The sequence below is a fragment of the Anopheles merus genome, unplaced genomic scaffold (assembly GCF_017562075.2).
Source record: "Anopheles merus strain MAF unplaced genomic scaffold, AmerM5.1 LNR4000866, whole genome shotgun sequence".
Lineage (NCBI taxonomy): Eukaryota > Metazoa > Arthropoda > Insecta > Diptera > Culicidae > Anopheles > Anopheles merus.
Genome location: NW_024428446.1, coordinates 1,052 through 28,492, shown reverse-complemented (window position 1 = coordinate 28,492; position 27,441 = coordinate 1,052). Strand labels below are relative to the sequence as shown.

The window sequence follows — 27,441 nt, the reverse complement described above, 5'->3', positions numbered from 1 at the left end:
CGACATCTCCACCAGCAGCAGACAGAGGTCGCGGTCCATCACCGACATTCTGCTGCTGCTGCTGCTGCTGGACGAGGAAGAGGCCATCGTGGTTCGTGGGCGTGGTTTGTTTCAAGTTGTATCTGTAAAGAAAATTAAAAACATAATTTAGAATTTATATAAAATAACCCTTATCTCCTTTTAACCTTCTTTCCGTAAATCCTTTGGAACTTCTTGTCGTACGAAAAGAAAATGCAGACTAATTTATTCTCTATTTCAATAAAGCCTACTACACTTCGTTTCAACTAGCGATGTTGCTATGATCACAACAAATCCTCCTTTAATATTGTGATACAGGGTTTTCCAATTGAGTTTAGACTAGAAGCATACTTTTTTTGAATAGTCGCAATAGATTCTGACTAGCATCCTCTATTTTTGATTACGATCAATGGTTTTTGACTAGCAGCAATTGATTTCAGCAGGCCGGTTGCTGGCACGGAGTGACCAGATTGTTTTTTAGAGGTTATCGGTAGGAAATCTAAAGCAAACTCGGTAATTTTCGGTAAAAACAACTTTTTATTCACTCACAAAATTATTATTATTATTATTATTAAATTTCAAATTTATTGTTGAACGGTGAATACTTAGAAAAATATTTGAATTTCGGTCAGAAAAATTGAGTTTTAGTGTGCTCAATTGTAAACCAATATTCGATCGAAAATCGATAGAACTACATATGGTCACTCTGAAAAACTTGTGCAATCTAGCTTTTGGTTAGGTTATGCCTGGGGGTCTACTACTGCATATTTCAATTCAGCCGTTAAGTGCTTTTGTGTTGTATTGTGCATTCATAAAATCAAAACAATAGCATCGAAAACCTATCATATAAAATATATCTTCTTGTGGATGATATATAACAGTAAAACAAATGATTTAATCAAATGAGCGGATGAAATTAAATATTATCCACAGATTATTATTCAAGTCAATCTGTCACACCGGATGTTATAAACGCGTCGCTCTTAGGCTGTCATGCAGGGACCTGCTGAAATCAATTGCTCCTAGTCAATAATCCATTGCTCGTAATCAAAATAAAGGATGCTAGTCAAGAATCTATTGCGACTATTCAAAAAAAGTATGCTGCTAGTCTAAACTTAATTGGAAACCCTGTATTGCACCATAATTCTACGCTAAAAAACACAAAAACTAACGACCCATTTTGCTCGCGTTCATAAGCATCATAACAAAAGAAACCCAAAAAAAATTAGTTCGATTTATTTGTTTGTTCTTTTTCGACAATTCCATCGTGGATATCTCCTTTTTTTGTTCATTTTTCTTAGACACATTTTCTCTATCGCATGTTTCGGAATTTGCGCTTGATTGCTTTTTAATTACAGAGCTTTTACATGGATAGTTTAACTCAATTGCAGTTTTTTTATGCTGCTCAGTGTTTAAGTTTATGTTCAAGATTATAGCCTAAAATGCTCATTTACACAGCTTTCTTGGCATGTTGGCTCTCTTCACATTTTTAACCGTTCTTATATTGGAAAGTAGGTAGAGAAATCAAAGCAATTCAAGTGAGTAGTGTAATAGGTTTTAAGTTTTCCGAAAAGTAATTGCAGTGCCATAGTACATCTAGCTAGTACATTTGAAAAGGAAAGAAGTAATCGTGTAAAGAAGTTCAGTGAGTGATAAACACCAACGGACACGTGAAAAAGAGCTATCGAAAGATTAGTCTAAAAACAAGTTCAGGTAAATGCACTCAACTATAAAATTATGTATCTATAGATTTATGTACTACTGAATGAAGAGACGAATGTGTTTTAATGTTTCGTTTGATAGTGCCGTAAGCGGGTACGGACAGTTTTTACAGTGTCTACAGCTACTCTTTCCATTCTCATTGCACGTGAAGCTTAATTGTGTAGAGGGCGGATGGATGTGACAAAGTGGCTCAAATGCAGTTTACAGGATTTTCCAGGGGTTCTAGCCTGGTTATAGTTATGAGACACTACTTCTTGACTCTTTCTAATTGGGAAGTGAACTTCACATGACGGAAATTGGACTCTATTGCACCTTTTTGGAAAGGTTCGTTGGAAATTCCTATTGGATATGTCCAACAAGGGTGCTATAGAGTCCAATTCCCGTTACATTTTACTTAAGAAAGAGTCAATAAAGTGTCCCACAGCTATGAGAACGCCTGGGAAACCCCTGCCACATTGTACACATCGAGTCTGTCATCCTTGGCCAGTTAACTAACTTACACTACACTAAAGAGTTCGATTCGATCGATTTGCAATCCTATTCAAACCGCACGTGCTCTGTTTGCGCGAAACACTATGGGCGAAATTAAATATCAGCACGAGCACGACATGCGGATAACCTAATAACCTAACCGGGGAGGTAAGAGGGGGGGCTTTATATGTCGTGCCCAAACTTAAATGACTATATAACACGGTTTGCAAAAGCAATATCTAACGATACCATTCGGTTCACAGGGGTTATATGGAGAGGAGCATGGAATATATTCATTTCGGCGTGTGACAGAGTATACGCAATTCAGTTTACGCTACCCTTTTACACACACACGTGTGTTTACATACGCAAAGCCTAATAAATAAGGAACATTAAATGATCATCGACAACTCAGTATCAGTTCTTCCCTTGCCACACTTTACAAGTGTGAGGTTGTGTGTGTGTGGGTGTGTGTTAGGCTAAAAACTAGTCTTCTCTAGATTTTCACATTAAAATGTATATGGTAATATCGCAATATTTCGCTTATTGAAAAGCAGATTGAGAGCAATTAAATTAATTTAAAAAAACCGAAGCTTAGTATCGACATTAACGGGATTTGTTGGTTAAATCATCTTACGTGACTATCATTAAATTACCAATTCGGATTAATTATCAATGCGTTGCCAATCTTGGCGCCCGCTTCTGACAAACACGCCACACCGCTGCCGCTGCCGGTGCTGCTGGTTCGCTTGCGCATTTTCTTTTCGCGCAGCGCTTTCATCGCTTCGATCGCAACGGGATTGCCGAGATCTTCCAGCTTGAGCACCAACTTGTACAGCGTCTCGATAAGCAGCAGCACATGGCGAGCTTTGCGCTGGATAGCGGCGGGCGGCGGTTCAAGTGCCGGCACGCCATTTCCGTTCAGCTGGTCGCTGCCCATCACGTCGGCGTCGATGAGCTTTCGCGGCGCTATCACACTACCGCACTGCAGCTTGCCGAGCGAATTTTGAAATTGGAGCGGGGTATACGCTCGACCACCACCCGTCGGCGCTGAGCCATCCTTTCCCTCGCTACCGCCGTTCGGGTTGGAGCGGGATTCGGAACTGCGACGTTCGCGGTTCGTGCCGAGCAGCCCGCTCTTGCCGTTCTTCGACAGCAGCGACAGTAACAGCAGCTGGGCATGCTCCTCCGGCTGGGTGAACGGATGGTTGAGCTGATTTTCGCGATAGATCCTATTATCGCCCTCGCCCTTCGCCGCTGCCAGCCGCTGCTTGTACACGGTGAAATAGTAATCGTTAAAGTAGGGTGCGTCCGAGTTGAGCTGCGTCAGCTTTATCCCGATTAGCCACTGCTTGTTGCGATTGCTCATCATGTTTGCGTACTCATCGCGCTCCTCTGGCTGCCCGCCGCCTGCAGTGCTCGATGGCATTCCATTGCCTACTCGGGATCGTTGCTGCTGCTGCTGCTGGAAATGGTGCTGCTGCTTCATAAAACCCGCCCTTGGCAGGGCTACTAGCGGGGCTGCTTTGTTCACGCCATTGCCGCAAACGCTGAGCGTGCTGGCCGCAGCGAGCTGTCGGTTGAACGCGAGCAGCGGATGGTTTTGTTGAATTTCCTGCACCAGCCGCTGGTTGAACTGGTTCGTCGGCAGGGCGTCGGGCTGCGCTGCATCAAAAATGGCGGCGGCCCACCCGGCGCTGGTCCCGGATGGCGAGGAGGTAGCGGCGGTGGCGGACCCATCTGTACCGGGCCGGGGCCACCCAGAAACCCTTGCAGCGGGGAACCGTACGAGCAGCGCTGCGGGAATGCCGGATGCATCGCCAGGTTGTTGATCGGGGTCGAGTACGGTCGGGCGGCTAGCATGTTGTACGGCAGCAAACCAAGCGGAAGACGGTTCGCGTTGTTCAGCATCCTGCGACGGTCCGGGCGGGAACAGGGCAGCGGGGCCGGCGTTTCGGGCGCCCAGCAGCGAAAGCGGCGGGGTGAGCAGCGCCGGTGGTACCCGTAACGGTGGTGCTGCTACTGGCGAGGAGATCATCGGGATCGGCGGCTGCATACTCTTTACCTCCTTGGCGGGTGTGAAATGATCGCGAGCTTTCACTGGTGGTGGTGGTTGGGCCGGGACCGGTGCCGGTGTGCGGAATGGTTGCAGTGTCTGCTGCTGCTGCTGCTGGTGAAATTGGTTGTGATGGTAATGGAGTTGGTGTTGTTGTTGTTGCTGCTGCTGCTGGCTGTGACATTTGCTTTTGCAGCATACTTTGATGCTGATTTTGCTGATGCTGATGCTGGATGATGGTTCGTTCAATGTCCTCCACTGACAGCATCTTCATGGGTGGAAACAAGCCCGGTGGCAGTGAGGGAGGCGGTTTTGGCGGCAGGCCACCTCCCCCGATCGGATGCGCCGGTTCCGGTGGTCGAAAGGCGCTCTGCTGTGGTGGCAGGGCAGAAAATGGCGTACCGCTGGGCCTATAATCGCTGTACGGTGGCTGCACCGGAGCCGGAACCTTCGCCGGGCTACCCCAGATGCTCGGATCCAGCCATAGCTTGTTCGCGAACTCATCGCCAATGCTTTGGGCCACCACACTGCTACGGCCGCTCTCGCTGTTGTTGTTGTCGCTGCTGCCCCCGTCGTCCTCATCCTCTCCAAGGAAGGAACCGGTTCGCCCCCCATTCCTGCAACTTTCCAGCCGCACGAGATGCTCGTGGATGTCCTTCCAGTCGCCCTTGTCCGCCGCACCGAACGTTTCGTCATTCAGGGCGTCATACTCCTCCTCGTCCGAGATGTCTTCTTTGCTCGGCGCCGCTGCAGCGGCGAATGCAGTTCGGCGGTGCGCCGCGGTGCTGCCTGGAAGAATCGGCGAGCTTCCTCCTCCTCCTACTCCTCGTCGTTCTCACCCGGCAGACTGGTATCGAAGCCGAAAAAGGAATCCATCACTGGGCTTTAGCACTGCATCCGTACGAACGGTTAAGGCGTACAACACAAATCACAGTTTTCCATCCAGCACCACCACCACACCACACAGCAAAACTGGTTCGGGCATTCGGTTTTGGGGTCGAATGTCGATGACTTATGCATGCAAGCACGTGTTGGCGGTTTAAAATAATCAGATGATCTTCACTTCATCTACAAATACCGGGTGACTAAGCGCGTAAAAAAAACAAAACTGCACACATAACGTAAGCGGCATACTTACACACACTCTTCGGTGACCCGGTCAGATTGTGCGGTATGGTGTACATCGCAAACTTGGGCAGCTGACGGGTCAGTTCAAACACGTGAAACTGCACACTGCTCGGGTAGCCGACGAACGCTTTGATGTGAATGTCCTGCGCATTGTCCTTGAGCGTCTTGAGCGGTATCAGTATGCGCGAAACGTCCTTCGTCAGGTGCGCGATCAGCGTTTCCTCCTTGAACAGCTGATCAGCAAAGATCAACACGACACGAATCGTGGTCGAGTTGTTGGTCGACACGGTGATGTCGATGTTCATATCGTTGCTATCGTAGCTGGTGGAAATGCCGATCTGTAGCCGCGTGTTGGACGGTATGATGCCGACGTTGTCCGGCACACTCTGCACCAGATTGCTTTCGCTCGTGTTGCTCAGGATTTCCTTGTTGTACTTGATGTTGTTTTCGTAGTGCTTCAGCTCGAGCAGCAGTTTCTGTTTCTGAGTCAGCAGAGCGTTCATTTCCTCATCGGCAACGTTGTGCAACGTTAGCATGTTGACGCTTGGCGTCGTATATCCCCTTACTGGCGGAAAAGCAAAAAGAGAGAGAGAGAGAGAAAACAGGGCATGAAGCACGTGTCTCATCGTGTGAGCTGCAGGAAAGGGAGGAGCAAATTTTCATTTAGTTTACCCCATTTAATATTGCAATGCTCCTCAACCTACCCGCACAAATTCACGATCCGCGTACTTCGCGACGGTGTGCTGCACGGTGAAGTTACGATCCACGTCGAAGCAACGATGGTTAGCGGGAACGTTCCCGGGCGAGGTTTTCTGTTCGCCACCCGCAGCCGTCGCCGCCGCCTGTCGCGACAGCACAAACTGGACATATTTTTCCGCTTGTTGAAAGTAGTCCGAGCATAGCGACTTGATCTCCTGCGAGTGTCCTTCGGCAAGGAACTCACCGTAAAGGCGACACGCCACTCCCTTCACCATCGGATCAGTGTACTTGGCGCTGTTCATTACTTCCCACGCCAACTCCTTCGCCAGCACCGGCTGGCCGGCACTCCAATTGAGCTGTGCATTTTCCAGCATCACCACCGACTGCACGTTGGCCGGCAGCTCCTGCTTCCCGATCAGCACCACATTCCGTACCGCACAGTCCACGAAGCCTCGCAGGCGCGATTCGTGGATCAGCAGCAGCAGCGTGCTGTACACTGCCGGCGGTACCCATTTACGTTTCGCACGAATCCCGGCCGTGCTGAAGATGGACAGCCGCTGGGAAAGGATCGTTTCCAGCAGCGTGAACTCGCTGTGCGGCAGCTCGTCCTGTTCCCTCCACCGGTTCAGCAGGTCCTGCTCGCAGTCGATCTGTCTGGAGAAGTGTACCTCACCGAAGTCTTCGATCTGCTGCAGCATCCGCAACCGGCACAGCCCGTGGTAGATGTGTTTGGTGGATTCGATGCTGGTAAGCTTGAAAAGTTCGCTAACGGCACGCTGCGCTGCCACGATCGCACTTTCCACCGCGAGTTCATCGCGCAGCTGCAAACACTTGAGCGCTTTGTAATGCGCTCGCTCGAAGGATCGCGACTGTAGGAGCAGCGCGCTCGAACCGGCAGCCGGTGCTCTCTTCGGGACATTGGGACCAACACCGCCGTCCGCGTCGAATAGTACATTCCAGTCGGACAGCCGCCAGGCACACTCGTAATCAATCTGTTGCGGTGCGACATGTAACGATCTAGCCAAACCGTACAGTGAGGAGTCTTTCAGTGTTTGCAAGATGGCATTCTGTGTGCCCGCACTGTCCAGGGCGGTATCTTGCGACCACGGTGTGCTTGCATCTTGCATAACCAAGCATCTGGCGTAATTCTGCTCTAGACGGTAATATTCCATCCGTTCCTGGATTGGGTTGAGGAATTATTTAACTGCATCGTTTACGCCGATCGCCAAATGGCATGATTTCATTATGTTTTGCAGTTCCGGGTGTCGTTTGGCATCATGCTTGCCTTGCTCCTCTTCCTCCCGGTACCAGAGGTCACCATACAGGATGGCTTTAAAGTGTGCCTGACAGAATTGAGACGCTTGTGCGATTCGTAGATAGTTAACGGAAATTTTGTACTGTGGAAAGCTATTACAAACATTATTTTTTAGGAAAAGTATTAACAAAAATTTGTAAATTACACTTACCATTGATTATGTATCCGAACACACTCCACGATGGTAAGCATCAGTTGAATAGCTTTCGGGTCATTGAAAATATTGTGAACCTCATTTTGAATGGCAGCGAACTCGTTGAAAAACTCATTAATCTGCAAAAAAGGAAGATATATTCAAATGTTTCCTTATCATCCGTGGCATCTACTACTGTGCAACAAGAGCACTTACAAAGCTGCCCATGCTATCGATGATTGACTCTTCGAATTGCTTTATCGTTATCTGTACCAGCAAAGGGACAAGCTTCTCGACGAATGTCGTTTCCTGTTCGGCCAGTTTTTTAATCATCGTATTTCCCAAAAATGACAGCAACGCGGCTGACAGCTGCTGCACAAAAGCGCTGTACTCGATCCGTTCGTTGGCAAGCATTGGCCGCAACGACAAACTGCGTCCGGTGGTACGAGTGAAGAGTTTGATCTCTTCCGCAGAAGTTCCCAAAAATGGGTGCAGTGTTGGTAGTTTGGCTGTTAGAGATACGAATATGATCGAAGTTAAGATTTAAAATGGATTTCTATATGCAATTTTGTTTAGAATCTCACCCGCCAAAGCATGGAATGTTTTTCCGTACAGCATTTTGTAGCAAATCAGTGAGGCGTAGTTTGCAACCGGAACGTTTCTGTTCGTTATCAGCTCGTTCAATTCGCTCAGCAGCACCGCAGCACATCGTTCGATTGCTTCCTTCGAGTTGTTGATCTAAAGAGAGATAGAAATTTAAATTTAATTGATATTGCTACTGCCCAGGGCTTTAAAGCTGTACCGTATCGTAAGCAATCATTTCTGCGTCGGATTTTAACAGCATTGTTCCCAGATCGATCGGTCCTATTTCACTCAAACATCGGAGAGCTTCCATCGATCGCTTGTCGAACGGGGAGCTGCGCACAACTTCCAGCAAAGTGTAGACTAACCGATGAAGCACGCTTTCCCCATTAGCGCCCGACGATGCGCTTTGCTCGCTCAGCTCATCGCACAATAATTTTAGATCTTTCTTTTTGGTGGTGAGCTACAATAAAAAAATTAATAATTATATAACTTCCAAGTCACTCAAAATACAGCAAAAGCTTACCACAATCTTCAGCGCAGCCAAATCTTCGTATCTTAAATTGGGCAACTCAATCAGCGCCGCGATTTCTTCCCTTGGCAGCACATTTTCATGACCGATCGTTTTTTGGCGCGATATAGCAAGCCGCAACTGATCGAATCGTTCGTCCTTTGGTAGATAATTCAGCTTACCGATCGCACCCGCAAACGCGGCAGAGTGTTGTAAGATCAGAAACCGTAGCAGAGTTAGCGATTTTTGAGAAATCTCCGATGCCGGATCGACATTTTCCACCTCCAGCAATGATGACACTATGAAGTGCAAATGTTCCGAGAGCAGCTCGCACGCATCGCTAGATGCGACCACGTGCTCCAGGAACCGCCCGAAGCTGTTGAGCGTGGCAAGTCGTAGGGCGGGAAAGGAGGACAACAAGTTGCACAGGAAATACACCACATCTCGCACGAGATAGGGTTTGAACGCGCGTTCCTTCTGCTGTCCGATGTACTCTTTCAGATGGTCGAGAAACACCGTGTACTGGAAGAGATGTACCATTTTCTGCTCCGGTTCATCAGCCGCCCAAAGCCAGCGTTTGACATCCGTTAGGGTGCGTTCAATTGGTGAGCTGTTTTTAAAACACAAATTGCTCAGCAGCGTGTACTTGAACGATTGCGATCCCCATACCGACTGTTTCAGGTGCTCGAGCGCCGTCGAGTAAGTGGCTTTGCTAAGCGACAGATCGGCAACGAAGCAGCTTGGCAGGTCCTGGTCCAACAGCTTGCCCAGCTCAACGTGATCGTTCAATCGGTGGGTGAGGTGTTTGATAATTTCCGACACGTAATCTTTAAGATCTACCGTGCTTATTATAGGGGCAAGTGCTTTGTGCATCCGACTAGCTATTGCATCATACTTGGGCGCCATCCCTTCACATTTGGCGTACTTGGGCAGAAGGAACGAAACACATTTCGGCAGTATACTCTGGTAATGAAATGGAAAATTGGTCATTTATCATTTTAATTCATTCCAACCGAAAACATACCTTCACCATTTCTGCCTGCTGTACGCCAATCGATTTGCAGAACTGTTCGAACCGTTCCGGCTGCATGCAGAGTATGACGAAGGAAATGTTTTTCTTGAACAGTTGGATAAACTCTTCGATCGTGGCGATCTTTCCCGCTAGACGGAACGGGAAATGCAGCAACCGATTCCCTTTGGTTAGCCATAGCTCGAGTACGGTGTCCAGTTAGCTTGAAGCAGCTGGCAGAAGTCGATATCGCTGGAGGTGCGCATAAGCCGTATGGTGTTTGCCATTTTGTCTAGAAGAAGGACAAAAATATGATTATACAATAATTAAACTTTAATTGTCAGCTATTGCTGTAACAACACTTACCATCGTTTACGCTTCCCAACTGAACGAGCAGCACAAAATCGCACAACGCGCGCCGACGCAGCATGAAGCTAATGCGAAAGATGCCCAACAGCAGCTGAAGGCAGCCGCTAATCACGTTCATTCTCTCATCGTTCATGTCCATCCCACCGTCGGTCGCTAGTAGCTCCTCGAACTGAATTTGATCGTACAGTTGCAGCTGAAACTCGTAAAAGCTGCACGGAACCGAAGAAAGGTCAGGATGTGACCATTCGAGCTGCATGAAGTGCAGAATATTCCTGACCGCTTCCAGCTTGATGCGATAGCTTGGGCTGCTCAGCAACGGCACCAATCCGTTGTAGATGCTCTCGTGCGTTGGCGTACGGATGTGCTGCGGGTAAGCGCGGAGCAGATACTTCACCTGCGCCAGTATCTTCACCTGCAGCTCGGTAGAGTACGTGTGTTTGGCGCACTGTTTTACGAACGAGTACAGCACGATCGTTACGTTGCGGATCATGTCTTCGTACGGGCTCACGAAGGCGGTTAAAGCTGAAACGGATTAAACACAATTTGAGAAGAGAGTTCAGTTGATCACAGCTACAATTAACTTACCACCGTACAGATCGATAATCTGCTCCGTAATGTCAGGATTGGTGTAGTGGTTTTTGCACACATCTACCAGGTTTCTCAGTACCCATACGGCCACCACCTCATGGGAAGTTTGCGCCAGCAGTATTCGACACAGATCAAACAGATAGAACAAATCCAAACTGCTGAACACATTCAGTTCCAACCGATCCAGCAGCTCGTGAGCCTCGTTCAGGCTTGGCCCTTCGTACTGCAGATATTCCGCTACGACGTGGAGGAAACATCGCTGCATTTGCTCTTCCGTGGCCAGTTTATCCGGCTGCAACACGGTCACGCACTGCGAATCCTCCCCCTCCTTCAGACTGATCTGCCCGATTGCCCATCGCATAATGAACGTGTGTTCGGTTTGCTGCAGCAGCTTCCTTACCGACGGATGGTAAGGGACACGAAAGATGGCCAACAATCGCTCGGCAAGGTTCCTGGTTTTGATGAGATTTAGCGTGGAGGCCGCATCGTTTTTCAACAGCCGCTCAAATCCACCGTTTAGTAGGTCGAACTTGAGCAGAACCTTTTGGTACAGTGGGCTCCTGGTGCACTGCTGCTCATCGTACGCGGCGTGCAGCTGCAAAATGTTGAGCATCTCCAGGTACAACTCCAAATCGTCGCAGATGCATGCCAATCCATCGGCTAGAAAATAATTCCCATCGGGCAGGATATGCTTGTCGAAGCTTACTACCTCACACAGGCGCAAAAACAGTGGTTCGTTTATGTTGTAAGAGATTCGTGCGCTGCCTTGGGGTGATTCCGCATCAATCCCTTCCTTTTTGTGCTGCTCCAACGCTAGCAATTCCTCTAAACTATGGTAGCGAAGTCTTTGCTCGAGCGTTTGCAACTGCCCGTCTCGCTCCCGGTAAAAGGTATCGTGCACTCCGGCGTGTGTGTGCCGCTCTGTCTCATCCATTGCGCAACATGTAGTCACCACGCAAAGGATCGAAATGCGTGCCAGCGTCTTTGCGCTCAGCCGCTCCTTTGCGTGTAGTATCGCTTTCGACTGTGTTTCGCGCGTCTGCGGATAGAGATAGTTGAGCAGCTTGGTCAGCACACCGTCGACACTGCCGAGACACTCGGCGTTGCCCACCGTCTCCAGGATGGACAGCACCGTGCCGACGTTAAGGTTCGTCTTCTCCACGGCATAGGTGTAAAGGCTTCCAGCACGGTGCTGTTTAGAAAGCCGACGTTCGGATACTTTCGATGGCGAATCAATAGCTGCAGCAGGAGATTGGATTTAGCGCACGTTCTTGCGGCGGTGTTGGTGCAGGCACGGAACGCAGCGGCTATCATTTTGGCCCAAAGCTCGCCAATCGATTCACCGCTGGCCGCCGCTGTGTTCAACGATCGATGGGTTGACTTTTGTTCGAACGCGAGCAGCACGGAACAGCACTGGTAGAAAGCATCATGCTCGTGCGGCGATTGTAGGCTCGGTTGCACATTGCACAACAGTTGCAACAGTTGCGCATAGTCGTCGCTAGTAAGTGCTGCCTCATATCTGTCTAGAACCGCAGAAAGGATGTACAACCTGGAGGAAAATGTTTATTAATGATCTTTTCTACATGAAAGAGGAAGCGTGATCGTACCAACGCAAATTAAGCTGATTTGGAGCAGTACCGACCATCTCCATGATGCTTTGCAGTTTGTTAAACTGTTTGTTTCGCTTTGCGGCCGTTTCTTCGCCGCTAGATTCCTTCCAATTATCCTCGTTCCAGTACACCTTTGAAAAAGGGATGAGTAAGAAGTAGTAATTTTCCCTTTAAAAATGCAGAAAAAAACTCAAATAATCTTACCGTATAACACAACCGGGCGGCAAAGTCAATGAAACCATCAGCAAAAGGGGCCTCATTCGAGCCAAAGAACGAACTCTGATCCCGTGCCTTCATTTCACTCGTCAGTATGTAATGATATTCGCGCAACGTTTTCCTTCGCGCTTCATCGTCCTCGACCTGCTGCAAACCGTCTCGGGTCAGTGGTTTGGCAAGGGTATGAGATTTTCCTCCCGGGTACAACATTATCAGCGACAGATGCATCAACCGGAACAGTGACACTTTCTGTTCCTTGCGCAAGTTTGCTTCCTTGTAAAGTTTCACCGTGCATGGAACGAGCGACTCCAAGAATGCAATGATCTTCGCCTTACAATCCACCGCTATCTGCACGTGGCGATCAAAGTGTGATTAGGTTTAGCTTTGAGACAGCAAAAAACCCACCTCGGAGATGGTGCTAAACGCTACTTACCGCTTCTGTTATGTACAAAGCTATGTTTATCAGATCGCATAAAACGTTACTTTTCTTCTCGTTTACCGCCTGGCGCAGGTGGACAATCAGCCGGCTCAAATAGTCCGCCAGCAGTGTTTGCATCGAGCAGTTGGCTAAAAATTTCACCACAGCCAGCGAGAGACAGTTGGCCGCCAAGTGCTTTGGTACGTGCGCTGTATCCAGCATCACTAAACAGCAGTCAAGAATTTCTGCAAAAAAAATCCCCGTTTAATACTAAATAAAGTAAATCAACCTTTTCACCCCTCTGCTTACCTTTCCAGTGCTCGTAGCTCACCGGCGTTAGGCACCACTTGGAGCACAGCACGAACTTGTTCAGCACGTGCAGAAAGCACACACCAAAACTGTCCCGCATCGCTTGATCGTTGATCGCGCGCACAAAGCACCCGATCAGCTGGCTGTGCGGTAGCTGCGGCGCATCCCGATCCATCGCCAGCTCAACGAGCTTGTGCAGCACCACGACGTAGTCGTGGTTCTTGCTCTGCACCTGGGTCGTAATGGCGTAGCTCTGCTTCTGTATGCCGTGGTAAGCCGCATCCAGCACCGCGCACCACTGCGTCTCGAACGCATCCGATGCCATGTAGTCGAGAAAATCGTCCTCCCGGTTGTTCAGGATGGTGCTCATCTTGTTGAACGCCTTCTGCCGCACGGTTACCTTCTCGGACGACATCTCCACCAGCAGCAGACAGAGGTCGCGGTCCATCACCGACATTCTGCTGCTGCTGCTGCTGCTGGACGAGGAAGAGGCCATCGTGGTTCGTGGGGCGTGGTTTGTTTCAAGTTGTATCTGTAAAGAAAATTAAAAACATAATTTAGAATTTATATAAAATAACCCTTATCTCCTTTTAACCTTCTTTCCGTAAATCCTGTTGGAACTTCTTGTTCGTACGAAAAGAAAATGCAGACTAATTTATTCTCTATTTCTTCTTCTTCTTCTTTTGTGGAGCAGGATATAGTCTTCTATGTTTTATAAAGCCTATGCTTAATAAAGCCACATTCAAAGACGTACCGCTCTTAGGTTTTCGACTGCCTTAGTCATATACCTCTCCAATGTTGGTACCGTTGTATTTGTGTTGTTTACTTGCTGATGGTTTTGACATTTCTATGTTGTGTTTATGGTTTGTCTTTCAAAGTTCATATGATCATGTTGTCTATGTTTTTGTGTGCTGTTCAAATTTGCAGTTATTTTTTTTTTTTTTCATTATAGGGAGATTTTTGTGTCTTGTATGAATCTAATTATTTCTTTTATTATTTTTCCATCATTATTTTTCCAGTGTTTGCTAAATAGATCTTCTCGGATGTTGGGGTATTTCTGTCTTTCATTGTTGTATTTTGTACAGTGAAATATTTGGTGTTTGCCCGTTTCCTGTACTTGGCAAACATCGCATATATCATTTTCTTCAATTTTAAGTATTTTTAGCCAGTATTTTGAGAAGTCATGTCCTGTTAGTATCCGATTCATAGTCTTTATTTCATTTGCATTTATATTTATCGTTTTATGCCAGTTATCTCTTTTGAATTCTTTCTGGTATTCTGCGAATTTTTTCCCTTTATGTTGTATTTCCGTTGTGTACCATTCCTGCGTTTCCAAAATCATTCTTTGTTGAAACATAAGTTTGATGTCACTTTTTCTTAATTTGTTTTCCATAATGTTGTCTGTCGTTACTCCCTTTTTTGCTAAGTCATCCGCCTTTTCATTACCTTCGATATCAATATGTCCCGGTAACCATCTGATTTGAGCATTTATTTTTAAACTGTTTTTAATAATATTGTATGTACTTTCCTCTATGTTGTTGTTATCTTGTTCCCTTTTTATGATGCTGCAAGCCGCTTTACTATCCGTATATAGTATAGGATTTATTATGTTGTTTTCCACTGCTATTTGTAATGCCTTGTCTATTGCAGTCAGTTCTACTGAGGTAATGGGTGTGTTGTTTTTTAATTTATATTTGTAGCTCCAGTACATATTTTTGTTGTTGTGTGGCTTGATGTATATACCTATACCACAACCATCATCTGTTCTACTTCCATCCGTGTAAATAATTGTGTTTGTTTTTTTAAAAAACTCTATTTCTTGTTGGTAATATCTTTTGAGGATTTGTTTGTTTGTATGTTGATTTTTCGTTATATTATCCGGGGTATTGTATATTATCTTTACTCTTTTAGTGTTATCATTTATTACTATATTATCCATTTTGTTTATGATGTTTTGTTTTCTTCATACAATTTTCGTAATATGTTTTGTACTTGTTATTGTTGTTTCTGGTGTTGTGATTTTGGTTTGTGTCCCATAGTAGATTTCTGTGAATTTTTGAATGTGCAATCTCTTTTGCTTGCTCATTGCTCGCGAGGTACTTTGCTCTTATGCCTAAAGGAATTTCTGCCGCTATGGCCATTAGTGAGGGTATAGGAGTTGTTTTGGTACATCCTGTAACTTTTCTTAGAGATTGATTTTGTATTGTATCTAACTGTTTCAGTAGTTCTTTTTTTGCATTTCTTATTGATGCTGTTCCTATTTCTAAATTGCTTCTAATAAAACTTCTGTGAATTTGTATTGTTTTGTTAGGATTTAATTTATTGCGGTAATTGCAAATCTTTTTATTGTCATTAGTCTTTTTTGTGTTTTTGTTTTCATTGCATCTATTTGTTTTTTGAATGTTAGTTTATTATCTAACCATAATCCTAAGTATTTGTAGTTATTAACTTTCTCTATTGATTTTCCTTTTATCCTTATTTTTATATTATTATTTTTCGTATCAAAAATCATGAATTTAGTTTTTTCTGTGTTAATTTCTAGTTTTAATTCATCCGTTATGTCTGAAAACTGTTTCATGATCTCCTGCATTTTTGTTTGTAGTATGTGATGACTATGACTTTGTGTAATAATTGCAAAATCATCCGCATATTGAATTATTTGTATTCCCAACCTATTTATTTTGTCATGTATGTCTTTAGTATATATGTTAAATAGGCTTGGCGATAGCACATCTCCTTGAGGAAGTCCGTCTGATATTAGTTTATTGATTATTGTATCTTCTGTGTTTAATTCTATAGTTCTGTTGTTCAAAAAAGCTCCTATCCATCTAATAATTTCTTTTGGTGTTTGATATTTTTCTAATTTAGAGATAAGTATATCTGTCCTTACTTTATCATATGCATTCGTTAGGTCTAAGAAAATTATCCCTGTTGCTTTTCCATCTCTTTTATTTTGTCCTATTCGATTCGTTATGTAATTTGTGCAATTGTTTATAGACCTGTTTTTGATAAATCCGAATGTTGTTCCTGGAATTACTTTATTAATATTCCAATACCTGTTCATTTCTTCCAACACTGCACTATTGGCCATTTTGATAATAGCTGGTATAAGAGCAATACCTCTATAATTCAGTGGATCGTTTTTATCTAGGTTTGCTTTTGGGAATGTTATTATTTTCATTTTTTTGTAATGTTTTTTATAATTCCTTTGTGCCACATTTCATTTATTTCATTAACCATTACAAGTCTTGTTTTTTCATTTATTTTCTTTAGTATTTCATATGATACTCCATCGTGACCTGGTGCTGTATTTTTTTTCTTTTTAATAAGCGATTCCATTTATGTATATCTATGATATCTTTGTTAGGTTTAAAGTTTCTATAAGGCTTCTTGTTTCCTTTTTTATTTTTAAAAAAATGTTTGTCTAAGAAAATTTTTGCTGCTTTCCTGTCAGTTTCTATTATGTTTCCTGCTTTTGTTTTACTCTTGAATTTCCCTTCCATTTTTTGTAAGAATTCATATAGTTTTATTGGATCTCTGTTGAAATCTACTTTCTCTAGTTTGTCCTCAAATTTTTTTATTTTATTAAGTCTTTTTTTCGTTCTAAATTCAGCTATTCCTTTATTCATGTTAATTTTATTTTCCGTGCTTTTGTCATTGTTGAAAATTTTTCTAAGTTCATTTTTGTTTTCCATGCTTTTTCTGTTTCTATATTCCAGTATATTTTTGGTTTTTTTTTCGATGTTATTTTGTTAGATTTAATTAATTTTTGAATTTGTTTTGCTACCTGATATGCTGTTGTGGTTTCTTTTACCTCTATTGCTTCTATTTCTTTGAACAATTTTGGTTTATTTGTGTATGTTACTGTGTGTTCCTGTATTATTTCATTTATTTTTGTTATTATGGTTTTGTGATTTGTTGCACCCATATGATGTTCTGTAACTGTTCTTTGGCACTTATCTATTATATCTTCTGATATGATAGTAAGGTCAACAGCTGTTTCTCTTTTGTTTCTATCGGTGGGTATTAGTGTTTTTCCTTGTTGTGTAATAAGCATAAATTTGAGTCATTTAATTCATTTAATAAAAAGTTCCCTTTACTGTCATTTGTTGGGTTCCCCCATATTTTGTGATGACAGTTCAAATCTCCTGTTATTATATGTTTTTGATTCCCTGATCTGTTGTGTAGTAACTTACTAACATTTTCTCTAAATCTATTAATTTTAATTGAGGTGACATGTATACACTTACTATATTTATTTTTTCCCTGGTTAATTTTATTTCTGTAATTTGAACTTCTTTATCTGTTATGTTATGTTTGATAACTTTGTATGCTAAATTTTTTCTAATGTATATGGCTGATCCTCCATATCCATCTTCCCTGTTGGTGGTAACTAAATTGTAATTTGATACGTTTACTTTATTAATTTCCTCTTCTTGCATCCATGTTTCGGTAATGCACGCGATAGTAATTTTGTTTGCGTTCATCATCCTCTCTAATTCTTCTTTATTTCGTTTTAAACTTGTTATATTAGTCTGTAATAGACTAATTTCCTTTTGATTTATCGTCGCCATTTTTATTTTCATTTAATTTTTCTTTATTGTTTAGTTTATTAGTTTGTGTTAATATCTTGTTTTGTTTCCTGTGACAGAGTTTTTGTTTTTTGGGTCTTCCTTTTAGTTTTTTAATTCGGTTTCTGTTTCCATGCAACTTTCATCCTCAGTTTCTGTTGTAGTGTGGCTGTCCACTATTCCTGTGCGCTTCTGAGCATTAGCTTTGCTAGTGCTAGGAGCTTCTTCTACGCACTCATACGCTCGTCGCTCTTTTATTGTGTTAACCGGTTTTTTGAACAAAGTGTTATCTTGTTTTTTTCCTTCTAAGTTCAAGCCCTCTACTTCTCTCTCTAACTGTAGTCTATTCTGTACCGAACTCTTTACCCCTTCCTTCCGTACCATATTGGCATACGTACCTTCATCCTCGTTGTTATTTGTCACCGTTCTTTTGTACTGGAGACAGGTCATGCCTAAATGCATGTTGAGTTCGCAGTACTTACACGTTCTCTGCTGTCCATTGTATTGTACATGCGCCTTTTCTCCTTTTATAGATACGAATGATGGTATTGGTGTATCTATTACGATGGTTACCTCTCGGTTACCATCTCTTATTCCCGCTATCGGGGATGGCGCTTCCCATACACAGTCAATGACTTTCTTTACTTCTCCAAATTTCATCATGGCTTTTTTAATCTCCTCATTAGTTATCTGATCCGTGCAGTTTTTTATTATTACTCTTGTCGAGTTGTCTTCCATTTTATGGGTATGAAATATTTCTCCCCATTGTACTCCACCGCGTGTTTGCCATCGTGGTTATCAACTATTTTTATAGCCTCTCCCGATTCTTTTATTTGCACCACTGCAATAGCCGTTGTCGTCATAAGTTGCACTTTCAGCAAACTCTCCTTTTTATTCCAATTTTTTCCAAAATAAATTGTATCACATAGCCCGGACTCGGCCTTTGTGGCATTGGATTGAAATCCACTTTGAAGGTATTGTCCTTCGTCACCATTTTGCAAGATCGTTTTTTTGTATCACTCGTTCAACGTTTGATTTGAAAGCACTGTGCCACCGAATAATTACCGATACGGAACCGAGGAGAAAATTGCCAACGGAACGAAAAAAAGTGCTCCGTGTGACAGCGGTGCCAGGCGCGTGCAGTGAAAATAAAAATGATTCTCTATTTCAATAAAGCCTACTACACTTCGTTTAAACTAGCGATGTTGCTATGATCACAACAAATCCTCCTTTAATATTGTGATACAGGGTTTTCCAATTGAGTTTAGACTAGAAGCATACTTTTTTTGAATAGTCGCAATAGATTCTTGACTAGCATCCTCTATTTTTGATTACGATCAATGGATTTTTGACTAGCAGCAATTGATTTCAGCAGGCCGGTTGCTGGCACGGAGTGACCAGATTGTTTTTAGAGGTTATCGGTAGGAAATCTAAAGCAAACTCGGTAATTTTCGGTAAAAACAACTTTTTATTCACTCACAAAATTATTATTATTATTATTAAATTTCAAATTTATTGTTGAACGGTGAATACTTAGAAAAATATTTGAATTTCGGTCAGAAAAATTGAGTTTTAGTGTGCTCAATTGTAAACCAATATTCGATCGAAAATCGATAGAACTACATATGGTCACTCTGAAAAACTTGTGCAATCTAGCTTTTGGTTAGGTTATGCCTGGGGGTCTACTACTGCATATTTCAATTCAGCCGTTAAGTGCTTTTGTGTTGTATTGTGCATTCATAAAATCAAAACAATAGCATCGAAAACCTATCATATAAAATATATCTTTCTTTGTGGATGATATATAACAGTAAAACAAATGATTTAATCAAATGAGCGGATGAAATTAAATATTATCCACAGATTATTATTCAAGTCAATCTGTCACACCGGATGTTATAAACGCGTCGCTCTTAGGCTGTCATGCAGGGACCTGCTGAAATCAATTGCTCCTAGTCAATAATCCATTGCTCGTAATCAAAAATAAAGGATGCTAGTCAAGAATCTATTGCGACTATTCAAAAAAAGTATGCTGCTAGTCTAAACTTAATTGGAAAACCCTGTATTGCACCATAATTCTACGCTAAAAAACACAAAAACTAACGACCCATTTTGCTCGCGTTCATAAGCATCATAACAAAAGAAACCCAAAAAAAATTAGTTCGATTTATTTGTTTGTTCTTTTTCGACAATTCCATCGTGGATATCTCCTTTTTTTGTTCATTTTTCTTAGACACATTTTCTCTATCGCATGTTTCGGAATTTGCGCTTGATTGCTTTTTAATTACAGAGCTTTTACATGGATAGTTTAACTCAATTGCAGTTTTTTTATGCTGCTCAGTGTTTAAGTTTATGTTCAAGATTATAGCCTAAAATGCTCATTTACACAGCTTTCTTGGCATGTTGGCTCTCTTCACATTTTTTAACCGTTCTTATATTGGAAAGTAGGTAGAGAAATCAAAGCAATTCAAGTGAGTAGTGTAATAGGTTTTAAGTTTTCCGAAAAGTAATTGCAGTGCCATAGTACATCTAGCTAGTACATTTGAAAAGGAAGAAGTAATCGTGTAAAGAAGTTCAGTGAGTGATAAACACCAACGGACACGTGAAAAAGAGCTATCGAAAGATTAGTCTAAAAACAAGTTCAGGTAAATGCACTCAACTATAAAATTATGTATCTATAGATTTATGTACTACTGAATGAAGAGACGAATGTGTTTTAATGTTTCGTTTGATAGTGCCGTAAGCGGGTACGGACAGTTTTTACAGTGTCTACAGCTACTCTTTCCATTTCTCATTGCACGTGAAGCTTAATTGTGTAGAGGGCGGATGGATGTGACAAAGTGGCTCAAATGCAGTTTACAGGATTTTCCAGGGGTTCTAGCCTGGTTATAGTTATGAGACACTACTTCTTGACTCTTTCTAATTGGGAAGTGAACTTCACATGACGGAAATTGGACTCTATTGCACCCTTTTTGGAAAGGTTCGTTGGAAATTCCTATTGGATATGTCCAACAAGGGTGCTATAGAGTCCAATTCCCGTTACATTTTACTTAAGAAAGAGTCAATAAAGTGTCCCACAGCTATGAGAACGCCTGGGAAACCCCTGCCACATTGTACACATCGAGTCTGTCATCCTTGGCCAGTTAACTAACTTACACTACACTAAAGAGTTCGATTCGATCGATTTGCAATCCTATTCAAACCGCACGTGCTCTGTTTGCGCGAAACACTATGGGCGAAATTAAATATCAGCACGAGCACGACATGCGGATAACCTAATAACCTAACCGGGGAGGTAAGAGGGGGGGGCTTTATATGTCGTGCCCAAACTTAAATGACTATATAACACGGTTTGCAAAAGCAATATCTAACGATACCATTCGGTTCACAGGGGTTTATATGGAGAGGAGCATGGAATATATTCATTTCGGCGTGTGACAGAGTATACGCAATTCAGTTTACGCTACCCTTTTACACACACACGTGTGTTTTACATACGCAAAGCCTAATAAATAAGGAACATTAAATGATCATCGACAACTCAGTATCAGTTCTTCCCTTGCCACACTTTACAAGTGTGAGGTTGTGTGTGTGTGGGTGTGTGTTAGGCTAAAAACTAGTCTTCTCTAGATTTTCACATTAAAATGTATATGGTAATATCGCAATATTTCGCTTATTGAAAAGCAGATTGAGAGCAATTAAATTAAATTTAAAAAAACCGAAGCTTAGTATCGACATTAACGGGATTTGTTGGTTAAATCATCTTACGTGACTATCATTAAATTACCAATTCGGATTAATTATCAATGCGTTGCCAATCTTGGCGCCCGCTTCTGACAAACACGCCACACCGCTGCCGCTGCCGGTGCTGCTGGTTCGCTTGCGCATTTTCTTTTCGCGCAGCGCTTTCATCGCTTCGATCGCAACGGGATTGCCGAGATCTTCCAGCTTGAGCACCAACTTGTACAGCGTCTCGATAAGCAGCAGCACATGGCGAGCTTTGCGCTGGATAGCGGCGGGCGGCGGTTCAAGTGCCGGCACGCCATTTCCGTTCAGCTGGTCGCTGCCCATCACGTCGGCGTCGATGAGCTTTCGCGGCGCTATCACACTACCGCACTGCAGCTTGCCGAGCGAATTTTGAAATTGGAGCGGGGTATACGCTCGACCACCACCCGTCGGCGCTGAGCCATCCTTTCCCTCGCTACCGCCGTTCGGGTTGGAGCGGGATTCGGAACTGCGACGTTCGCGGTTCGTGCCGAGCAGCCCGCTCTTGCCGTTCTTCGACAGCAGCGACAGTAACAGCAGCTGGGCATGCTCCTCCGGCTGGGTGAACGGATGGTTGAGCTGATTTTCGCGATAGATCCTATTATCGCCCTCGCCCTTCGCCGCTGCCAGCCGCTGCTTGTACACGGTGAAATAGTAATCGTTAAAGTAGGGTGCGTCCGAGTTGAGCTGCGTCAGCTTTATCCCGATTAGCCACTGCTTGTTGCGATTGCTCATCATGTTTGCGTACTCATCGCGCTCCTCTGGCTGCCCGCCGCCTGCAGTGCTCGATGGCATTCCATTGCCTACTCGGGATCGTTGCTGCTGCTGCTGCTGGAAATGGTGCTGCTGCTTCATAAAACCCGCCCTTGGCAGGGCTACTAGCGGGGCTGCTTTGTTCACGCCATTGCCGCAAACGCTGAGCGTGCTGGCCGCAGCGAGCTGTCGGTTGAACGCGAGCAGCGGATGGTTTTTGTTGAATTTCCTGCACCAGCCGCTGGTTGAACTGGTTCGTCGGCAGGGGCGTCGGGCTGCGCTGCATCAAAAATGGCGGCGGCCCACCCGGCGCTGGTCCCGGATGGCGAGGAGGTAGCGGCGGTGGCGGACCCATCTGTACCGGGCCGGGGCCACCCAGAAACCCTTGCAGCGGGGAACCGTACGAGCAGCGCTGCGGGAATGCCGGATGCATCGCCAGGTTGTTGATCGGGGTCGAGTACGGTCGGGCGGCTAGCATGTTGTACGGCAGCAAACCAAGCGGAAGACGGTTCGCGTTGTTCAGCATCCTGCGACGGTCCGGGCGGGAACAGGGCAGCGGGGCCGGCGTTTCGGGCGCCCAGCAGCGAAAGCGGCGGGGTGAGCAGCGCCGGTGGTACCCGTAACGGTGGTGCTGCTACTGGCGAGGAGATCATCGGGATCGGCGGCTGCATACTCTTTACCTCCTTGGCGGGTGTGAAATGATCGCGAGCTTTCACTGGTGGTGGTGGTTGGGCCGGGACCGGTGCCGGTGTGCGGAATGGTTGCAGTGTCTGCTGCTGCTGCTGCTGGTGAAATTGGTTGTGATGGTAATGGAGTTGGTGTTGTTGTTGTTGCTGCTGCTGCTGCTGTGACATTTGCTTTTGCAGCATACTTTGATGCTGATTTTGCTGATGCTGATGCTGGATGATGGTTCGTTCAATGTCCTCCACTGACAGCATCTTCATGGGTGGAAACAAGCCCGGTGGCAGTGAGGGAGGCGGTTTTGGCGGCAGGCCACCTCCCCCGATCGGATGCGCCGGTTCCGGTGGTCGAAAGGCGCTCTGCTGTGGTGGCAGGGCAGAAAATGGCGTACCGCTGGGCCTATAATCGCTGTACGGTGGCTGCACCGGAGCCGGAACCTTCGCCGGGCTACCCCAGATGCTCGGATCCAGCCATAGCTTGTTCGCGAACTCATCGCCAATGCTTTGGGCCACCACACTGCTACGGCCGCTCTCGCTGTTGTTGTTGTCGCTGCTGCCCCGTCGTCCTCATCCTCCCCAAGGAAGGAACCGGTTCGCCCCCATTCCTGCAACTTTCCAGCCGCACGAGATGCTCGTGGATGTCCTTCCAGTCGCCCTTGTCCGCCGCACCGAACGTTTCGTCATTCAGGGCGTCATACTCCTCCTCGTCCGAGATGTCTTCTTTGCATCGGCGCCGCTGCAGCGGCGAATGCAGTTCGGCGGTGCGCCGCGGTGCTGCCTGGAAGAATCGGCGAGCTTCCTCCTCCTCCTACTCCTCGTCGTTCTCACCCGGCAGACTGGTATCGAAGCCGAAAAAGGAATCCATCACTGGGCTTTAGCACTGCATCCGTACGAACGGTTAAGGCGTACAACACAAATCACAGTTTTCCATCCAGCACCACCACCACACCACACAGCAAAACTGGTTCGGGCATTCGGTTTTGGGGTCGAATGTCGATGACTTATGCATGCAAGCACGTGTTGGCGGTTTAAAATAATCAGATGATCTTCACTTCATCTACAAATACCGGGTGACTAAGCGCGTAAAAAAAACAAAACTGCACACATAACGTAAGCGGCATACTTACACACACTCTTCGGTGACCCGGTCAGATTGTGCGGTATGGTGTACATCGCAAACTTGGGCAGCTGACGGGTCAGTTCAAACACGTGAAACTGCACACTGCTCGGGTAGCCGACGAACGCTTTGATGTGAATGTCCTGCGCATTGTCCTTGAGCGTCTTGAGCGGTATCAGTATGCGCGAAACGTCCTTCGTCAGGTGCGCGATCAGCGTTTCCTCCTTGAACAGCTGATCAGCAAAGATCAACACGACACGAATCGTGGTCGAGTTGTTGGTCGACACGGTGATGTCGATGTTCATATCGTTGCTATCGTAGCTGGTGGAAATGCCGATCTGTAGCCGCGTGTTGGACGGTATGATGCCGACGTTGTCCGGCACACTCTGCACCAGATTGCTTTCGCTCGTGTTGCTCAGGATTCCTTGTTGTACTTGATGTTGTTTTCGTAGTGCTTCAGCTCGAGCAGCAGTTTCTGTTTCTGAGTCAGCAGAGCGTTCATTTCCTCATCGGCAACGTTGTGCAACGTTAGCATGTTGACGCTTGGCGTCGTATATCCCCTTACTGGCGGAAAAGCAAAAAGAGAGAGAGAGAGAGAAAACAGGGCATGAAGCACGTGTCTCATCGTGTGAGCTGCAGGAAAGGGAGGAGCAAATTTTCATTTAGTTTACCCCATTTAATATTGCAATGCTCCTCAACCTACCCGCACAAATTCACGATCCGCGTACTTCGCGACGGTGTGCTGCACGGTGAAGTTACGATCCACGTCGAAGCAACGATGGTTAGCGGGAACGTTCCCGGGCGAGGTTTTCTGTTCGCCACCCGCAGCCGTCGCCGCCGCCTGTCGCGACAGCACAAACTGGACATATTTTCCGCTTGTTGAAAGTAGTCCGAGCATAGCGACTTGATCTCCTGCGAGTGTCCTTCGGCAAGGAACTCACCGTAAAGGCGACACGCCACTCCCTTCACCATCGGATCAGTGTACTTGGCGCTGTTCATTACTTCCCACGCCAACTCCTTCGCCAGCACCGGCTGGCCGGCACTCCAATTGAGCTGTGCATTTTCCAGCATCACCACCGACTGCACGTTGGCCGGCAGCTCCTGCTTCCCGATCAGCACCACATTCCGGCCGTGCTGAAGATGGACAGCCGCTGGGAAAGGATCGTTTCCAGCAGCGTGAACTCGCTGTGCGGCAGCTCGTCCTGTTCCCTCCACCGGTTCAGCAGGTCCTGCTCGCAGTCGATCTGTCTGGAGAAGTGTACCTCACCGAAGTCTTCGATCTGCTGCAGCATCCGCAACCGCACAGCCCGTGGTAGATGTGTTTGGTGGATTCGATGCTGGTAAGCTTGAAAAGTTCGCTAACGGCACGCTGCGCTGCCACGATCGCACTTTCCACCGCGAGTTCATCGCGCAGCTGCAAACACTTGAGCGCTTTGTAATGCGCTCGCTCGAAGGATCGCGACTGTAGGAGCAGCGCGCTCGAACCGGCAGCCGGTGCTCTCTTCGGGACATTGGGACCAACACCGCCGTCCGCGTCGAATAGTACATTCCAGTCGGACAGCCGCCAGGCACACTCGTAATCATCTGTTGCGGTGCGACATGTAACGATCTAGCCAAACCGTACAGTGAGGAGTCTTTCAGTGTTTGCAAGATGGCATTCTGTGTGCCCGCACTGTCCAGGGCGGTATCTTGCGACCACGGTGTGCTTGCATCTTGCATAACCAAGCATCTGGCGTAATTCTGCTCTAGACGGTAATATTCCATCCGTTCCTGGATTGGGTTGAGGAATGATTTAAACTGCATCGTTTACGCCGATCGCCAAATGGCATGATTTCATTATGTTTTGCAGTTCCGGGTGTCGTTTGGCATCATGCTTGCCTTGCTCCTCTTCCTCCCGGTACCAGAGGTCACCATACAGGATGGCTTTAAAGTGTGCCTGACAGAATTGAGACGCTTGTGCGATTCGTAGATAGTTAACGGAAATTTTGTACTGTGGAAAGCTATTACAAACATTATTTTTAGGAAAAGTATTAACAAAAATTTGTAAATTACACTTACCATTGATTATGTATCCGAACACACTCCACGATGGTAAGCATCAGTTGAATAGCTTTCGGGTCATTGAAAATATTGTGAACCTCATTTTGAATGGCAGCGAACTCGTTGAAAACTCATTAATCTGCAAAAAAGAAGATATATTCAAATGTTTCCTTATCATCCGTGGCATCTACTACTGTGCAACAAGAGCACTTACAAAGCTGCCCATGCTATCGATGATTGACTCTTCGAATTGCTTTATCGTTATCTGTACCAGCAAAGGGACAAGCTTCTCGACGAATGTCGTTTCCTGTTCGGCCAGTTTTTAATCATCGTATTCCCCAAAATGACAGCAACGCGGCTGACAGCTGCTGCACAAAAGCGCTGTACTCGATCCGTTCGTTGGCAAGCATTGGCCGCAACGACAAACTGCGTCCGGTGGTACGAGTGAAGAGTTTGATCTCTTCCGCAGAAGTTCCCAAAAATGGGTGCAGTGTTGGTAGTTTGGCTGTTAGAGATACGAATATGATCGAAGTTAAGATTTAAAATGGATTTCTATATGCAATTTGTTTAGAATCTCACCCGCCAAAGCATGGAATGTTTTTCCGTACAGCATTTTGTAGCAAATCAGTGAGGCGTAGTTTGCAACCGGAACGTTTCTGTTCGTTATCAGCTCGTTCAATTCGCTCAGCAGCACCGCAGCACATCGTTCGATTGCTTCCTTCGAGTTGTTGATCTAAAGAGAGATAGAAATTTAAAATTTAATTGATATTGCTACTGCCCAGGGCTTTAAAGCTGTACCGTATCGTAAGCAATCATTTCTGCGTCGGATTTAACAGCATTGTTCCCAGATCGATCGGTCCTATTTCACTCAAACATCGGAGAGCTTCCATCGATCGCTTGTCGAACGGGGAGCTGCGCACAACTTCCAGCAAAGTGTAGACTAACCGATGAAGCACGCTTCCCCATTAGCGCCCGACGATGCGCTTTGCTCGCTCAGCTCATCGCACAATAATTTTAGATCTTTCTTTTTGGTGGTGAGCTACAATAAAAAAATTAATAATATATAACTTCCAAGTCACTCAAAATACAGCAAAAGCTTACACAATCTTCAGCGCAGCCAAATCTTCGTATCTTAAATTGGGCAACTCAATCAGCGCCGCGATTTCTTCCTTGGCAGCACATTTTCATGACCGATCGTTTTTTGGCGCGATATAGCAAGCCGCAACTGATCGAATCGTTCGTCCTTTGGTAGATAATTCAGCTTACCGATCGCACCCGCAAACGCGGCAGAGTGTTGTAAGATCAGAAACCGTAGCAGAGTTAGCGATTTTTGAGAAATCTCCGATGCCGGATCGACATTT

The 27,441-nt window shown here is 45.3% G+C and overlaps 5 protein-coding genes and 1 long non-coding RNA gene across 9 annotated transcripts; all 6 read right to left on the bottom strand.

Annotated features, from left to right (window-relative positions):
* Positions 1-101: 101 nt before the first annotated feature.
* LOC121603120 (Bardet-Biedl syndrome 2 protein-like) lies at positions 102-7,266 on the bottom strand. 4 transcript variants are annotated; one of them, XM_041931843.1, is made up of 3 exons: positions 6,125-6,350; positions 5,406-5,960; positions 102-122 (listed from the first exon to the last, which is right to left on the bottom strand). In XM_041931843.1, the coding sequence occupies exons 1-3, from the start codon at positions 6,261-6,263 to the stop codon at positions 112-114; spliced, it is 705 nt and encodes a 234-aa protein (XP_041787777.1). In that variant the 5' UTR covers positions 6,264-6,350; the 3' UTR covers positions 102-111. The 4 variants fall into 4 exon arrangements, with proteins under 4 accessions (XP_041787777.1, XP_041787776.1, XP_041787774.1 ...); XM_041931842.1 differs by lacking the exon at positions 102-122 and adding an exon at positions 5,013-5,335; XM_041931840.1 differs by lacking the exon at positions 102-122 and having other exon boundaries at positions 5,806-5,960; positions 6,125-7,266.
* A 20-nt stretch (positions 7,267-7,286) lies between these two features.
* LOC121603119 (serine-protein kinase ATM-like) lies at positions 7,287-9,855 on the bottom strand. The gene is made up of 7 exons (XM_041931839.1): positions 9,660-9,855; positions 8,651-9,598; positions 8,345-8,587; positions 8,127-8,280; positions 7,759-8,051; positions 7,561-7,682; positions 7,287-7,501 (listed from the first exon to the last, which is right to left on the bottom strand). The coding sequence occupies exons 1-7, from the start codon at positions 9,723-9,725 to the stop codon at positions 7,291-7,293; spliced, it is 2,037 nt and encodes a 678-aa protein (XP_041787773.1). The 5' UTR covers positions 9,726-9,855; the 3' UTR covers positions 7,287-7,290.
* Positions 9,856-9,984: 129 nt separating this feature from the next.
* Positions 9,985-18,423, bottom strand: LOC121603124 (serine/threonine-protein kinase ATM-like). Its single transcript, XM_041931846.1, has 8 exons — positions 18,124-18,423; positions 13,155-13,686; positions 12,861-13,090; positions 12,416-12,775; positions 12,209-12,342; positions 11,781-12,150; positions 10,599-11,715; positions 9,985-10,535 (listed from the first exon to the last, which is right to left on the bottom strand). Exons 1-8 carry the CDS (start codon positions 18,127-18,129, stop codon positions 9,985-9,987), a joined length of 3,300 nt encoding a protein of 1,099 aa, XP_041787780.1. The 5' UTR covers positions 18,130-18,423.
* Positions 18,424-20,833: 2,410 nt separating this feature from the next.
* LOC121603122 (protein PAT1 homolog 1-like) lies at positions 20,834-23,788 on the bottom strand. Its single transcript, XM_041931845.1, has 3 exons — positions 23,752-23,788; positions 22,468-23,489; positions 20,834-22,435 (listed from the first exon to the last, which is right to left on the bottom strand). The coding sequence occupies exons 1-3, from the start codon at positions 23,786-23,788 to the stop codon at positions 21,509-21,511; spliced, it is 1,986 nt and encodes a 661-aa protein (XP_041787779.1). The 3' UTR covers positions 20,834-21,508.
* Positions 23,789-25,841: 2,053 nt separating this feature from the next.
* Positions 25,842-26,396, bottom strand: LOC121603118. The gene is made up of 3 exons (XR_006006603.1): positions 26,295-26,396; positions 26,099-26,219; positions 25,842-26,040 (listed from the first exon to the last, which is right to left on the bottom strand). It is a non-coding gene; the product is annotated as an uncharacterized LOC121603118 (long non-coding RNA).
* A 10-nt stretch (positions 26,397-26,406) lies between these two features.
* Positions 26,407-26,904, bottom strand: LOC121603121. Its single transcript, XM_041931844.1, has 3 exons — positions 26,879-26,904; positions 26,660-26,813; positions 26,407-26,585 (listed from the first exon to the last, which is right to left on the bottom strand). The coding sequence occupies exons 1-3, from the start codon at positions 26,894-26,896 to the stop codon at positions 26,407-26,409; spliced, it is 351 nt and encodes a 116-aa protein (XP_041787778.1). The 5' UTR covers positions 26,897-26,904.
* Positions 26,905-27,441: the final 537 nt, after the last annotated feature.

Coding starts and splice junctions, on each gene's coding strand:
- LOC121603120 (XM_041931840.1), bottom strand. CDS start 7,266: ATGGAATATTACCGTCTAGAGCAGAATTACGCCAGATGCTTGGTTATG. Junction 5,961..6,124: donor GTGCAGCACACCGTCGCGAA/GTACGCGGATCG, acceptor CTTTTCCGCCAG/TAAGGGGATATACGACGCCA.
- LOC121603119 (XM_041931839.1), bottom strand. CDS start 9,725: ATGCAGCCGGAACGGTTCGAACAGTTCTGCAAATCGATTGGCGTACAG. Junction 8,281..8,344: donor AAATGATTGCTTACGATACG/GTACAGCTTTAA, acceptor ATCTCTCTTTAG/ATCAACAACTCGAAGGAAGC. Junction 7,502..7,560: donor GTTCGGATACATAATCAATG/GTAAGTGTAATT, acceptor TGTTTGTAATAG/CTTTCCACAGTACAAAATTT.
- LOC121603124 (XM_041931846.1), bottom strand. Junction 12,343..12,415: donor CCGCCCGGTTGTGTTATACG/GTAAGATTATTT, acceptor CCTTTTTCAAAG/GTGTACTGGAACGAGGATAA. Junction 11,716..11,780: donor TAAACAGCACCGTGCTGGAA/GCCTTTACACCT, acceptor TCCATCCTGGAG/ACGGTGGGCAACGCCGAGTG.
- LOC121603122 (XM_041931845.1), bottom strand. CDS start 23,788: ATGGATTCCTTTTTCGGCTTCGATACCAGTCTGCCGG. Junction 23,490..23,751: donor CTTCGATACCAGTCTGCCGG/GTGAGAACGACG, acceptor GGGGAGGATGAG/GACGACGGGGCAGCAGCGAC. Junction 22,436..22,467: donor CAGCGGCTGGTGCAGGAAAT/TCAACAAAAACC, acceptor CTCGCGTTCAAC/CGACAGCTCGCTGCGGCCAG.
- LOC121603121 (XM_041931844.1), bottom strand. Junction 26,586..26,659: donor AACATTCCATGCTTTGGCGG/GTGAGATTCTAA, acceptor TATCTCTAACAG/CCAAACTACCAACACTGCAC.